The 16,872-nt window shown below is 35.7% G+C and overlaps 1 protein-coding gene across 1 annotated transcript in view; it reads right to left on the minus strand.

Moving 5' to 3' along the window:
- Nucleotides 1-16,872, minus strand: part of LOC107744820 (tensin-1-like) — a 267,547-nt gene that overhangs the window by 126,989 nt on the left and 123,686 nt on the right. Inside the window, exon 3 of the mRNA XM_016558643.1 lies at nt 13,137-13,174. Within this exon, the coding sequence (XP_016414129.1) occupies nt 13,137-13,174 (38 nt within the window). The remainder of the gene's footprint in view (nt 1-13,136; nt 13,175-16,872) is intronic.

Genomic DNA, 16,872 nt, shown 5'->3' on the forward strand with positions numbered 1-16,872 from the left:
AAAAAAAAAAAATGCTAAATGCTGTTATTTTAAACTTTCTGTAAAAAAAAAAAAATTTGATTTGATAATAAAAAGAAATGAGCTCCAAATCATCATATGTGACCCTGCACAACAAAACTAGCCATAAGGGTCTTTTTTTTTTTTAAATGAAGATTTATACATCATCTGAAAGCTGAATAAATAAGCTTTCCATTGATATATGGTTTGTTAGGATAGGACAATACCCTATTTGGCCGAGATACAACTATTTGAAAATCTGGAATCTGAGGGTGCAAACAAATCCAAATATTGAGAAAATCACCTTTAAAGTTGTCCAAATGAAGTCCATAGCAATGCATATTACTAATCAAAAATTAAGTTTTGATATATTTACAGTAGGAGTATCTTCATGGAACATGATCTTTACTTAATATCCTAATGATTTTTGGCATAAAAGAAAAATTGGTAATTTTGACCCATACAATGTATTGTTAATTGGCTATTGCTACAAATATGCCCCAGCGACTTATGACAGATTTTGAGGTCCCAGGTCACATATTAGAATGATTTCTGAAATATCATGTGACACTGAAGACTGGAGTAATGATGCTGAAAATTCAGCTTTGCATCAAAGGAATAAATTACATTAAAAAAAAAATCTAATTTATTTTAAATTGCAATAATATTCCACAATATTACTGTACTTTTTTCTAAATGCCACTTTGGTGAGCAACAATCAGAAAAGATGGTGAGAAAGATCATTTAAAAACAAAGAGAAGCATGTTGAAAACATGGCTAAACTACCCAAATAACATCACTGTCTTCCGTCAGTACTCATTTACCCCTAATACAAATGCGTGTGCATGATGCCTTCCATCTCATGGTTCACAAGCATTGTTCTATGCAAACATTGCATGGGAATCATCGAAACTAATATGACTGGCTCTGGTCGTGTGGTACTAAATAAACACTCTCCATTCTCTCTAAATACTACCAGCTTGCTGCATCTTGTTACTAAAGAAAGAGTTTAAAAGGCTTCTGACACATACCTCATAGCTGACATGCTATAATCCTGAAGGTCTGAAAGTTCTGCAGTGTGGACTCAGCTGTAGTGTTTCCAGCTGCAGTGGAGTCAAGCACATTTTGATGATTCAGTGAGATCTTGTTCTCTCACACGCTCAATCGCTCACACTTTATTGCCCTCCGTATGCAAACAAGAGCCAGGCTGATAAAAACACATAATCAAATAAAGCAGGTTCTGATCAAACGAAACATTTGGAGTGACCCCTCATAGACAAACATTTGGCTTCAAAACTCACACAAAAACAGACAACAGGTTTTGGATGGATGGATGGATGGATGGATGGATGTCATACAAACACGCTGTGCAGAGTTTGGTGAATGAGTTAAATGGATGGATGGATGGATATCATACAAACACGCTGTGCAGAGTTTGGTGAATGAGTTAAATTGATGGATGGATGGATGGATGGATATCATACAAACACGCTGTGGACATTTTGATGATTCAGTGAGATCTTGTTCTCTCACACGCTCAGTCGCTCACACTTTATTGCCCTCCGTATGCAAACAAGAGCCAGGCTGATAAAAACACAATCAAATAAAGCAGGTTCTGATCAAACGAAACATTTGGAGTGACCCCTCATAGACAAACATTCGGCTTCAAAACTCACACAAAAACAGACAACAGGTTTTTAGCGGATGGATGGATGGATGGATGGATGGATATCATACAAACACGCTGTGCAGAGTTTGGTGAATGAGTTAAATTGATGGATGGATGGATGGATGGATGGATATCATACAAACACGCTGTGCAGAGTTTGGTGAATGAGTTAAATTGATGGATGGATGGATGGATGGATATCATACAAACACGCTGTGCAGAGTTTGGTGAATGAGTTAAATTGACGATAGATAGATAGATAGATAGATAGATAGATAGATTTAGATAGAATTTATACAAACACGCTGTGCAGAGTCTGGTGAATGAGTTAAATCGAGAAAGAATTTTTTTATTAAATAAGTTTTTAAAAATCCTCTTACCCCAGTTTGTACAATAATTGTGTACTGTTCAGACACACACCCGCCTGAACTCCACCCAACAGAGCAACTCATAATGCATACTAATATCCCTCATGGCAGTGGCAATGTCACGATACAATCTGTTTCTAATAAAACATATCATTTGTGTCTCTCTGTGTTTCCAGCATGTGTATTCTCTTCTCCTCTATCTGCTCTTCCTCCAGGGACTAATGGCTCTTGCTGCTTCTCACTTGGCCTGCTGTTTACATATTTTCAATACTGTCTTGATTACTCCATCTCAACCAGTTTGGGTGTTGCTGTTTGTTTTCCCAACTGTATCTATGCCTGCAGCGCTGAGAATTGAGTAGGAAGAGGAACACATAAATCATGAATGATGAGTAATCACACGCCACCGTCTGACTGGTAATGCCCAGACAGACTCACGCTTTTTGGCTTATGCTGGGATTGTAGACGCAATCTGTATGAAAACACTTAACCAGAACAAATGAACCTCTAGGGTAGGGCTGTGCGATTAATCGAAATCGAATCGAAATCGCGATTTGAGACGTTGCGATTTCCTAATCGCAAAGCCTGTCGCAATTTGATATTTTCCCCCAAATCGCACAGCCCTACTCTAGGGTGCATGTGATGCTCAGAAGTGTGCAACACCCTCAGTGTGCTCACCTTCTCTTTGCATGTCCTCTCAAACAGTGAGCGATTGCCTTTGGAGCTAAAGTGTGCTTCATTAAGTACTGTATATTTTAAAGGCACCAAAAAATGAAAAATGAACAAAAGAACTCACGTGGAACAATCTCATTTCAGTTCAAAAGCACAGTTGATTAGAGTGTCAAACAAAATCATACTGAGATTATAAAATCATAACGAGACAAATATAGCAATTTTGAAGCGATTAATAGGTAACACTTTACAATAATGTCTCTTTTGTTCATGCATTTGCTAACAAACTAACAACAAGCAATAAATGCCATATGTAATCTTTTATTTCATTATTATTTATTAATTTATAATATTTTTATTATTTTAATAATAAATAGTGATAGTGATAGACTAAGAGCTGCAGTTCCTGCTAAATATTTCTGCTCAAAATTCAGAACCTGAATCTCATTTTACTCAAATAACTGTTACAGAATCCCATATAATCCACACAAATTTACTTTCATTATCCAGACAACTCATTCATCGTGTCCCGTGGCAAAGGGGTGCAGGGGTCAAAGCTTGTGTACCATCATAATCTCTATATAAATGTATACATGACGTCTCAAGTTCATATATAGCACACATAATACTGTAGATGAGAGAGAGTTGAAATCATGAAACACTGTGAGATCACATTCTCTTAAAGCTAAAACCACACACAATATTCAAAACAAATTCCCTGTTAAGACAGACATCACCAAGTCCATCCAAAAACACCACGTTTATCCATGATATAATATATTTTTCTTTATTTTTTTTTTTATATTATATATTTTTTCTTACATGTTTTTTTTTTCAGTTGAAATTGATTTTTCAGATTTTTCATGCTTTCAGCCATCAATAAGACTGCAGTACTCTGTGCTCTATTTAAACCAGCATATCCCATCTGGACGCGTTCATAACTAAACATGTGATATGATGCAAGCTCTGGTGTTTTTTGTCAGTAAGTTATGCTTTTAGTTTATGCTTTTAGTGACATTTTAATAAATTACCAATGTAGCAATAACACTTTGGAGTAATGATGCATAATGAATCAGACTTTTGAATCGATTCATTAAAATGGACAGTTTGCACTGATTCACAAAAATGAATCAAATGAATTTACTTTAAATGCAAATAAAACTAGTCTAAATATATGTTCTCAAAAGTACATTAAAATCATTGCGATAGTCAGGACACTGCTTTGTGAAAACAAAGTTGTTTCTTTCAAAGCTATATACAGTGCATGACCTATGACCTTTAATTTAATCAAACATTGCATTAGTCAAGTAATCAAGACTTTGGGTTCATATGCTTTGAATCATTATATAATATTCTCACTCATCTACTTCCCTGTCGAATGGCCACTATCATAACTGCTCGGCTTCAATCTCGTTCAATTTCTCTCTATAAATCTCCGGAAATCTTATTCCTGTCCCAAAGAGCACATGGGAGTTCACTTCCTTCAAGAGACGCCTCACTCGTCAACAGCACTGAACATCAAATGCTTCAATCTGTCATTGACTTCACAATCTGTTTACCTTCCATAATTAGAGACACAAAGGCTTGTTGATGTGCAGGATCAGAACATCAGAAGAGAGCTGGATGTGAACGGCTCAATTATAGTCGATGGGCACACCCTAAAATCAAGAAGCCCGTGTGAAGGCATTGTTTTCAGCAGAAGGAGGCTGGAGCCGCTCCGCAGTGCTGAGGACGTGCAAAACCTGAGAAATACAGATGAGAATCAAAGGCTGGGAGCTGAGCCAGAGAGGAGGGACTCAAGAGCAAACAAGAGGAAAGCAGTGGAGTCTCAGGGATGAAACCCTCTCGCTTTGCCCTCTGCGTCTGGGAGTAGTAGAAAACTTTAGAACATCTTGAAGAACATCCTGGCAACCACCCAGTACACGCTAGTAATTGCAGCAGCAAGTTTGGTACAGGCAATCATCGCTCACATTTTTCATAAAATGTAAGTCATTATTATTTTGGACCGCACTCAAGAGAAATAAACCTTTTCAAATATAATGACTATGTCCCAAAAAGTAGAGGGGGTCAATTTAGCAATTTCTGAAAGTGGGGGTCATGTCCTTCTGCCAAGCTCATCTCCATGCCAAACCCAGAGTCTAGCAGCACCCCACAGCGCTATACAACCACTTTACCCAAAACATCTCTATTACATACCAGACATAAATCATCCTTAATGACAAACTAGTCTCTCTGAAGTAAGTCCCCAGAACGGGAGACAGACCATTGGATATGAAATGATGCTGAAAGGCCCTGCCAGGGTGCAGCTTGCAACCCTTCTGTGCTTGCATATGAAGCGATGGACTGCGTTCTAGCGGCATAAGCTGACTAGGGGTAAGAAACAGCAAACCACTTCTAAAAAAAAGCAAAAGCAAAGACCTGTTAGTGTTACATGCCATTATGTTTCACATTTAAAGCTTAGTTTGTTTTATTATTGCAAAATAAGTTACATTTAGTGTGTGCTACGCTAGCCGTTCATTTGGCTTCTAAAATAAAATTGCTGCCGGACCGTATCCAAATGAGGCATGACACTCCGCGGCTTACTCCATGGCCACAGGCTCGTATAGCAGCTAGCTAAAAACACAGCTAGAAAATACTCGGCATGTGTTCAGCATTAACAAAGCCATTGTAAAAATTAGAGATGCACCGATCGATCGGCCAGGGATCGGAATCGGACGATTTTCCTCATGATCGGCCCGGATCGGTGAACCGGCCGATCAGTCTCACTTCTTTCCGATTCCGAGCCGATCCGTTTTGTTACCAACGGGCAGCGGCTTAATCCAAGAACAAAAGACAAAGAAAATCACTTTCTGCTCTTGACTGCATACGTTTTAAAACTTTAATGGTAAGCATTCATCTGTATTTAATTTTTACAATGAAGACTACAGAAATAAAAAATTTTAAAACTTACTTAACCTGAAAAACTTTCATAGCTCTCTTTATTCTATTGCATTTATTTGTGCTGTTGTTTGCAATTTTTGTATTTGTTTATGAAAATAAAACTTTGCGTTGAAGAAAAGTAGATTTTTGTTTGTATATGCTGTCAATTATAGTTCTTAGAAAGAAAATCGGAAAAAAATCAGTATCGGCAGATCACACTAACAAAAAATCGGAAATCGGAATCAGCCAAGAAAATTGCAATCGGTGCATCTCTAGTAAAAATGGGTCACAGAGTAAGACTAGGCGGTATAGAAATGTGTCAACCGGTAGAGAATTTGCTAAATACTAACGCTGAACTCCATAGGAATCATCCTGTAATCATTACAAAACCTAATGTGAGAAATAAGAATGGCAAAACCTATAGTGCGCAAGTAAATCTTTATCAAATGTCTAAAGTCTCTGTTAAACAGCAGCACTACCCTTACCTGGTACCAGAGAGTTTGTAGAACGATATTTAACTGATGATAAAAGTCCTATTCCTTAATTTCCGAATGCGTGGCAGTGTATTTTGGTACTAAACAACCGCTTTAGCAGTGCCGTAAAATGTTATGGGGAGGAGAGTGTGTGTACAGGAGATCCTGCTGTTCAGAAGCCCAGAACACACACACTTCCTGTCAACCACACCTCAATCAGACTTGAAACTTCATGAGCACATACGCTTACTTTTAGCAGATAATATATACACACTCATATACATACACTTGCATATAATCTATCTTCCTCTTCCTCACATACACAACATTATATGCATAATATTATAAGACAAATGAACCACATACATTACTCTGCCAGGTGACACTCTGCATTATTCAGAACTGAATCAGGAATTCACTTTAAATTCTTGAATTTGAATTGAATTTAACAGGATTCAGAATTGCAACTTTAATTAAACTGAATTAAAATAAAATGTACGCAACTACATTTTTAACTAGAAAAGCAAATGCTGAATGTTGGCTTGACATTCAAATAAGTTTAAACTTTAAAACTTAAATGTTAAAATAAATTTAAAAAGCATTTAGATTTGAACAGATAGATTTTTAACTTGTTTAAAATATTAAATATGATTAAACAAACAAAATTTTGATTTAAATATTTCATCAAATTTAATTAATTATTTTTTGTGGATCAGGGTAGAAGAACACTTTATTTTTCAGAATGCATTACCTGTGTTGATCTTATTTGAATTGCAATTCAGTAAATTCCTCTTTCTGTCATTTCAATTTAACTTCTAATTCAACTTGGTGTAGCCAATTTAACTCAAATCCTGTGGTGGCATTAATAAGATCTAGGGATGCAACAATACCATTTTTTTCAGAACCGATCCCGAAAATTCTGAGTATCTGTCGATACCAATCTGATCCAATACCAGCTCAGTTTTTTTTTTTTTTAATCAATGTAGAATTTCTATAATTCTGTTTAATCATGATAATGAAATGATTAATGATTATGATAATGTAATGTTGTAATCACAGACACTTGTAGGGGTGGTCTCGTTTTAACTTAAACTGGTAATAACATCCTAACTGTTCTGTTTTCGGTTAATTAGTTGTGCTGAAAAATCCAATCACTGGCTTTGTCATAATGGATGCCCCAGCTGAAAGCCACAGAACAATGGACAGCTGTGAGCAAGGAAAGAGATGATGGAAAATCATTGCTGTCAGTGCACTTTGTTTAAACATATCAAGGACACGAGTCACAAATCTGGCAATGCACCTGCTAAATAAGCGAGAGGAACTCATCCATGCACATGTGCAGCTCAGGCAGGAACCATATGGGATTCACACCAGTGTTCAACGGATGGGGTGGAGCGCCGCTTTTCCTGTTCAAGGGGAAAACACCCCGGACCAGCTCCCCACGACCAAACCCAGGTCTGAGTCACCCAGTGTATACTTCTTGGCTAGCAGGGGACGCAGATTTTGGAAGAGGACCCATAATTGTTCTGTCCGCACTTAGTTCCTCTATTTGTCCTCAATTGAGACCTTTACACCTTTAAAAGCTCTTTAGGGTCAGCACAGTGAGAACTAGAGGTTGTTTGAGATGGAAAAACATGCTCCCGAGCAGCCAAATCCAGGAAGCCGTTGGCTCCTATCACAACTCCAGCCCATCTGACCAATTCAGGAGCAAAATTGCACTCGAGTGGCTAAAAAAATAAACACGGTAAGGTTATAAGTCTCTTGCTAGCAGCCGGTCAGTCCTCCAGCTGAAACCAAGAAACATTGAGATGAGGAAATGAGGTGAAGCGTCGTAAAAGACAATGCTGTGTTTTCAGAGACTCACGCCAGGACTAACAATGTGCTATGATCTTAAAAGGTTTTTTTAAAAAGTGGGAAAGAAAAAGAATGCTTAGCTGTTTAAGAAAAAGGTGATTTATGGTGGTCAGAGGTAGTTCATTTTCTCACATTGACTCCCTAGGAGCTGAACTAAACATTACTCACGCTGTTCCCGTCCAGCAAAGTCCTTAACCCAAAACCCAACGCACAAGTCAAAAGCATTGTCTGCGTTAAAGTAGACACAAATACTTGGCCAATGCATCTTAACGCTCATTTTAGCACTACTGTTGTGCTAATAACCTCAATGCTCAAGGGGGTTTGTCGAACGCCAAAGTACCATCAAAAGTTGCAAGAAAAAGGATGCATAAGTTAGTAAATTCGAGGGTGCACTTACTTTTTTCCAGCTTCATTACTCTGTCTTGTTAGTTTAGTCAGATTGTATTTGTCTATAATTGTGACTTAGGTGAAGATCAGACCACATGTTACGAGTAATCAGTGGGAATCCATTTAATTCCAAAGGGTTCACAAACTTTTGCTTGCAACTGTAGACATGTCAACTGCTCACCACGATTCCCTTCAAAATGTTACCACAATAAAAGTAGCTGATCTGAAAGATACAACTGACTGTATATTCTTAAAAACAAAGATTTCAAAAGGTTCCAAAATGGTTTTTCGCAACTATGGCATGGAAGTACATTTTTGGGTTTCCCAAAAGAACCTTTCAGTGAACAGTTCTTAAAAGAACCACTTTTCTTAGCATGAAGAACATTTCCATAATTTAAAGAACTTTTTTCCACTATAAAGAACCTTTTGTTGAATGAAAAGATTCCATGGATGTTCAAGGTTCTACATGGAACCATTGATGCCAATAAAGAACCTTTATTTTTTAAAATGGCCAACTGCCAGTCCACATATGTTACTAACATGAAGCCATGATTTAGCTATGTGTGTTCAAAGACATTCAGAGTAAGTAGGAGGCAAAGACATTTCAGACTCTATATATAGTATTCAAAGGATCTGGAAAGACCAGTTGGAACGCAAACAACGACATCAGAGCATAGACCTTCTATAGCCATCATATATTACCAAATACGGATGTATAGTTCAATAGACCAAAATGACTAATAGCTTTATCTCCTGGTTGGTACAAAGGCAATCTAGGGTATTTGCAGCTGCAGCTCCATAGGTTGAGTAGGAAGTTTTTCTTACACATAGTGATCATATTTCTCATTGCCAACATAAACAAGCATTTCAGAGACCCAAGTTAAAGCTGATGTGTATATTTTTCTAAAGAACACTTTCTCCTATTAGAATAAAGTTTAGCGAATGATTTATTGACTCATTCATAACACAAGAAACCTACAGACAAGATAACTAAATAATTAACGTGAACTGATTCAAAAGATTTGAGTCACTGAACAAAGTTGATTGAATCAATTATTGACTCAATCAACACAAGAAACCTGCAGAAAAGGTAACCAAGCGAATGAACAAATTTTATTAATGAACTGATTCAAAAGATTCAACTCACTGAATGGTGAGTGAATGGTTTGACTCATTCATAACATGTGCAAAAAAAATAAAAATGAGGAGAAGGTAATTCAACAAATCAATCAACAAATCTTATTAGTGAACTGATACAAAAGATTCAACTCACTGAAATGCAAAAACCTACAGAAAAGGTAACTAAAATGAATACATCTTTTCATAACACAAGAAACCTACAGACAAGATAACTAAATAATTAACGTGAACTGATTCAAAAGATTTGAGTCACTGAACAAAGTTGATTGAATTAATCATTGACTCACTCAACACAAGAAACCTGCAGAAAAGGTAACCAAGCGAATCAATGAACAAATCTTATTAACGAACTGATTCAAAAGATTTAACTCACTGAATGGTGAGCGAATGGTTTGAGTCATTCATAACATGCACAAAAAAAAAAAGAAAAACTGAGGAGAAGGTAATTCAACAAATCGTATTAGTGAACTGATTCAAAAGATGCAACTCACTGAAATGCAAAAACCTACAGAAAAGGTAACTAAAATGAATACATCTTTTTGGTTAATTGATTCCAAATATTTGAGTCACTGAACAAAGGCTCATTTCAAGAAGAAACCTGAAGAAAAAAAGTTGCTAAACAAATCAATGAAGCGTAACTAAATTAATAAACAAACAAATATTTTTGTTGAACTGATTGAAGATTTGAGACACTGAATAAAGCTCAGTGATTGATTCAATGCCTCACTGAGATGAATCAAAATCCCCACCACGAGTCATTATTTTTGCAATTCCCATGACACCAATTGTACACAGGAATGAAACATTTCACCTTTAAGAAACGTGTCAGGCTACACAATAAAGCCACATCTGACATCTTTGACTAGATGTTTTCTCACACCTTTTAATTCACACTGATTTCCTCTGGCATTTCCAGTAACTGCCCTCTTCAGCATGCTGACTCTCCCTGCAGTGAACTGGCACCGGACACACGTGCTTGCCACCGGTGTCTCACATTAGCTCTCTACAGCTCATGGCTGGCCTTTGAGTCTAATGATTCATTTACTCTCCCACTTAACCTCACTTGCCTATATTTACAATCACCTAGAGACTGTAACTTAATTTTCCAGCCTTTGGAATTCAAATCAAGTCCAGTCTCGCGGACGTGCCTAAACTTGTCCAAGCCCGTGTGCAATGAACCCGCTGTGAACCGCTGCAGTCATTTCCGACCACTTGTGAAACCAGGCTAAGCTGTCGACAGAAATGAGCAATCGTAATGAGAGAAGAAGAGACGTTGGAGAAGGTGGATTTGTTGTGATTGGAGCTGTCTGACCTGCACAACTTTCTGTTATCTAAGACACATTTATGATGCGAGTCATTCTTCAGGTTGAAATTTGTCCCAGCTCCCTTAGCTGCCAAAAGACCCATTCTTAACAAGTATTTTTATCTACTTTTCCAGTAAAAATATCTAAAAATCCTTCAAATAGATACACTGACATGAGAAGCAACACAGAATAAGACTGTATTTTGTGTGTATGAGTGTATTTTGTCTTACTGCAACTGTCAGATACTGTATTTTAAGTTCAAAACAACTAAAAAACTATGAAAATAAGTCCTAATATTCTAAGCAATGTTGTTTCTCAAGTAAATTTATCTTGACTGATGGCATTTTAGATGTTTTTACTGGAAAACAAGACAAAAAAAAAATTAAACAACTAAATATCAATGTTTCTGGTCAACATTCTAGTCATTATGTGTATTTTAGGTGGAGGATTCTTTAGCATGTGTCTGTTAGCAATGTCATATTTGTGTTCATGTGCCATTTGTCTTGTTTCTTCCAACATTTCTCAGAGCAGAGCCAGTTAGCCGCCAAGTCTGGACAGTGCAAATGGTCTGAGCATTTGTTTTTTGTGGCAGAGGTTAGACAGCAGCCACATCTTATCTAAATATGGACGTGGAGATTTATGGAATAGCATGTCGGTGTGGAAAATGTCCATCTGACAAGGGCTTGAATTATATAAATTGCTTGGATTTGTATTGGGATGTCATGAAATTAAAATTTACCCTATTCATTTTTATAATGCACAATCCTAGACTTACTGGGACAATTTTTTTTTAAAAGTCAATACAAGTATAATCTTTAATTTAAAAAAAAGACGTTCTTTTTACTATTACTCAGGGGTCTAATGAGGACGTACATTCGGAGCTTAAGTGGTGAATAAAATCAGTTCAAATAGCACATTGGGGAGGCTTAATTGGAATAAAATAAAATAAAATAAAATAAAATTAAATAAAATAAAATAAAATAAAATAAAATAAAATAAAATAAAATAAAATAAAATAAAATAAAATAAAATAAAAAATAAAATAAAAAACTTTTTATTTACAGTTTCAGAAGAGAGGTTTCTTTACTTTGCAGGGTTCTTTTTGCAGTTCATACAGCTTTTCACATTGACTTTTAAGTAATTTCTGTAATAAAAACGGGAGGAATCCGAAGGCAAGCTCTGCATCACTCATTGTCATTTTCATCTTTTATCTAATGACAGGAAACTAATTGCATCCATTCTTGGATGATTTGGTCGGAAATTCCTCAGTGATTCTGGCCAGGGAAGTTGTTACACGTCTCTAAACAGATCTGGAGCATTTTTTTAGCCTTAATCGCAGTTTAATCAAGGGAGCTTCAGGGTGTCATAGCTGTCCTCCCAAATCAGACGCAATCTATCAAACAAAAAACCCATCCTGCTGCTTTTTTTTTCTTTTTTCTTTTTTCCTTGATCTCAAAGAGAACACATCCCTGCAAGACATCCTGTCGTTTCTACAAACCACACAGCAAAATGCTCAAGCGTTTCTGAACGCCAGTGAACACTGATCTGCAAAGCAAACTCGGAGCTCCAAAGAAACAAGCACCCCTTCGCACCTCTGGAATTTCCTGTGGGTGCAAAAAAGTGGCACAGCAGTAGGTAGCACACACACACATTACCAATATACACAATAATAGCTGCCATATGGAGCTCAGAGATGATGGAGAGGAGTAATCAGCGGCTCTGTTCCAAAATCTAGTGAGCTGCCTACATAGGCTGCATTTTAAGGTACCTCTTAAAAGTAATTGTTCCAAAAGTGTTTTTTTTTTTTTTTTCAGTGATGCCATAGAAGAACCATTTTGGGTTCTCTAAAGAACCTTTCGGTGAACAGTTCTTGAAAGAATCTTTTTTTCTTAGTGTGCAGAATCTTTTTCCACTCTCAAAACACCCTTCAAAATGGGACTATCATACAGGAAAGGTTGAGGGGCTTAATTTTAGGAAGGATATTCTAGAACAAGGAACGAGTTGGCCAAGCCAAACATGTCCTGGGACAGCATGCAGTTGTTTTTTTTTAGATTCCAGAGTGAGCCAATACCCTTCCTCTACCAGAGGGGCTTGTCCACTATCAAGGAAAAAAATGTCCTCTGTGATAAGATTTGTTTGGTTTCCAGACTGAAATGTGATGGTGGATTTGACAAAAGGATCCTAACCTGTACAAGCAACACAACCATTTAGGGAAGTTCTGAAGGCTCACAACCTTGTTCTCAGTCTCTCACAACACAATTTCAGTGTTACAGACATTCATTTATATGCAAAACCTGTTAAAAAGAAACTTTTTCAAGTGTCTAATATAACAAATCAAGCATGCTTTGTTTCTTACCTTAACCTCACACTTCCTGTGGCAGGCTAACCGGCAAACTGCAAAGAGACAAAGAAAAAAACAAGCCATTATTTTTTACACATAATTTATAAATTCAATTGTGCATTTTAGAAATTTTGTTTACTATTACTTAGGGGTGTAATTAGGATTTAAGTAAATTGTGGGCTTTCTTCAGCAAAACAAAACAAAATAAAATACTTCAAATAATATATTATAATTAATGTAATTACCATTACTGAGAGGCCTAACTAGGATGTAAGTATTAAACACATTGTGGGATTGGACAAAACAAAACACAAAACAAAACAAAACAAAAAACAAAACAAAACATTCACTTCAGAAGAGATGTTTTCTTTTAACATGTTCTTTCTCATCTTTTTGCACTGCAAAACTTGTTTACTCTGTTCTCTCGGTCAAATAACATTTGTCATTAGAAACTTGACATTACCCAGCACCATTCACATCAGACTCTCACATCCCACCTTTCTGTTCGCAGTGTTGGGAAGGTTACTTTGGAAATGTAATAGGTTACAGATTACAAGTTACCGTACTTAAAATGTAATAAGTAGTGTAACTTTTCAATTACTTTATAAAAGTAATGTAACTGATTACATTTGATTACTTTTTGATTACTTTTACGTAATTCCGTTACATGTAACTAGTTACTCCCCAACACTGTCTGTTCGCCATAGTGGTTGAGCTCAGGCAGGGCCGCAACTACCATAGACACTGAGAAGGACACGTTCCCCACAAGATCATTCAGGTTAGTGGTTGATCATTATGGGTTTTCAATGAACATTGTCTGTGATTCATGTGGAAAAAGCCTTCAGACGTTTATGACTGATGTAAAGCTGCTTGACAACAACGTCGTTTGCCAAAACCAGTTTTTCTCTCTGTTTATATTAGGGCTGCACGATTATGACAAAAATCATAATTGTCGATTATTCCCTTGAAATTGTAATTGCGATTATTAATTACGATTATCACAATTTACATTGAATGATGTTTATACAATTTTTTTTATGCAACTGCATGCCATTTTTATATGAAAATAAACAAGCTGAAAACACTAACTGAAAAACTTTTAGTGCTTTTCTATAGTATTAAGCCTCAAATGTCAACTAAACATCGGATTGGTTTCTTCTTTAAATTATAAAAAAGTAAAAATATGAATGGTATTATAATGTTATTCAAACTAAAATTAAAATAATGGGAAAAACCCTTAAGATGGCATGTAGAAAGAAAAAAAACGCATCTTAAGCACGCAGAATAACATAAGTGGACTTTGAACGATTAATTGCCGCTTTGAACGATTACGTAATTGTGGCATCCATAATTGTAATCGCGATTAGAAATATGATTAATTGTGCAGCCCTAGTTTATATTATCATTTCTGGACAGAGTCATAAACCACCAGTGAAGAAAACTGGATGAGACTTCTACTGAGCTATTCTTCAGCAAATATTTGCAATAAACAGTGTAGTACATTCACAACTGTTAATATTGTGGTCTTGTATTGTCAGATCTTATGATAATTCACTGTTATGGTGCATCTCAATAAATTAGAATGTCGTGGAAAAGTTCATTTATTTCAGTAATTCAACTCAAATTGTGAAACTCGTGTATTAAATAAATGCAATGCACACAGACTGAAGTAGTTTAAGTCTTTGGTTCTTTTAATTGTGATGATTTTGGCTCACATTTAACAAAAACCCACCAACAAATTAGAATATGGTGACGAGTTTCACAATTTGAGTTGAATTACTGAAATAAATGAACTTTTCCACGACATTCTAATTTATTGAGATGCACCTGTAAACTTTAGCTTGCTAAATTCACACTCTGTGACAATTTATCAGACAAAATACTTACAAAAGCTCTATGTTTATGGGATTTGTTTTTTCCTCAGAAGGAAAATGTTGTTTTGCAGATTTACATAATTTCAGTCAAGTCCAAACCAGTTTTTATTACCCAATTTTGGTAAATTACAGAACAAATTATCTACCATCTTCATTATTTGGATCTTGATGGTTTGAGAACTAGCTGCTGGCATATAACCTGAATTTTAAAAATAAATAAATGAATGAATGAATGAAAAGTATAAAAAATAAATAAAATAAAATGTAATAAATAATAATTAAAAAGCATAAATAAAATGTATTTATGTAAATATAATTTAAGTAAAATAAGTGTAAAATTATAAAATGAATGAATGAATGAATGAATGAATTGCATGGCAAATTACCCACATCCAGACAATTTGCATTTGCATTTTAGCAATATATTCCAAATCAATCAGTATTATTCAATGAAATCAAATCTGTGCTCAATTAATTATTTGTTACTCAAATGTCATTTAGAAAACTGATCCAGTTGAAATAGTCTTACAGATTCACAGAGTATCTGTGGGGCCCAGAGAACATAAAGAACCTCCTATCCGAGCCCATTCCAATCCACCTCATACAGGTACAGCACACTTCAGCAAACAGCGGCCCAAACGCTCCTGCGCTTCTTACACAGAGCCCACTCTGTTCCCCGTGTCTGACCTGCCATTCCACAGAGAGGGGCGGAGCCTCAACAACAGAGGGTCTACACACAACCAGGGTTTTTTAGTCACTAAGGTGATGAAATGTCTCCAAAGCCACACCTAATATCTCTCAAACTCCTCTAATGGCAGACAGAGACAACTACAACTTTTTTATGTCTTTGTGTCTCTTTTTTTTAAACCTAGTGAGCTGCCTTGTTATACATACTGCCTACATAGGGAATGAGAGGTTACGTTTCAGTTGTCTGATTTTTCCTCACACGGTGCAAAACAACAACAACAAAAAACTTTTCTTAGTCTGTAATTTATGTCATTTAGTCTTGTTTTTATGGAAGCTTGTTTCCGCCACAGGACTATTTTTCTCATAATTTTTAATTAACATCTCACAATTCTGACTTCCACTTCTAAATCAGAGAAAATCAGAATTGTGAAATATAGACTTGCAATTGCGAGAAAAAGTTAGAATTGTGAGATTAAAAATCACAATTACTTTTTTTTATTATTCCATAAAGGGGAAAAAAAGAAACAGAATGTCAGAATTCTGAGTTTATATCTCACAATTCTGTGTTTGTCTCTCGCAGTTCTGATTTTTTTTCTCAGAATTGCAAGAAAAATGTCTGAAATGGAAGATATAAACTCAGACTTGCAAGAAAAAAAAAGAGAAGCAGTAAGTTGTTAGACATTTGTTTTTTAACAACATATCTTGTAAAAATAAATGTTTCTTTTTCTTACTTTTTATTTTTTAATCTAACTTTTTTATCTAAACATAGTGAGGTTTAAAGGGTTTATTTATGATGTTAAAACAGAATTAAAATCCTTCAAATATTAAAATCTCAACTGCAAAACAATTAAAATCATCATTATTGATGCATACTCATATACTGTATCAATACTGTCTTACAAAATTTTGCAACTCAAACTAATTTTTCTTGTTGTAAAGATATTCTGCAGAACAAGACAGAAACATTAAGATTAAGAACATGTTTTTGCAGTTCATAAGTGAACGATTTAGGATATTCTAGCAACATAAATGTTTTCTTAAAGGGGTCATATGATGCTATTTTAAAGATCATTATTTTGTGTATTTGGTGTCACAGAATATGTTGACATGCTTTAATGTTCAAAAAACACATTATTTTTCAAATACTGTACATTATTGTAGGTCCTCTATGCCCCGCCTCTCTCAAACAC

The sequence above is a fragment of the Sinocyclocheilus rhinocerous genome, unplaced genomic scaffold (genome assembly GCF_001515625.1).
Source record: "Sinocyclocheilus rhinocerous isolate Xijiao unplaced genomic scaffold, SAMN03320098_v1.1 scaffold528, whole genome shotgun sequence".
Lineage (NCBI taxonomy): Eukaryota > Metazoa > Chordata > Actinopteri > Cypriniformes > Cyprinidae > Sinocyclocheilus > Sinocyclocheilus rhinocerous.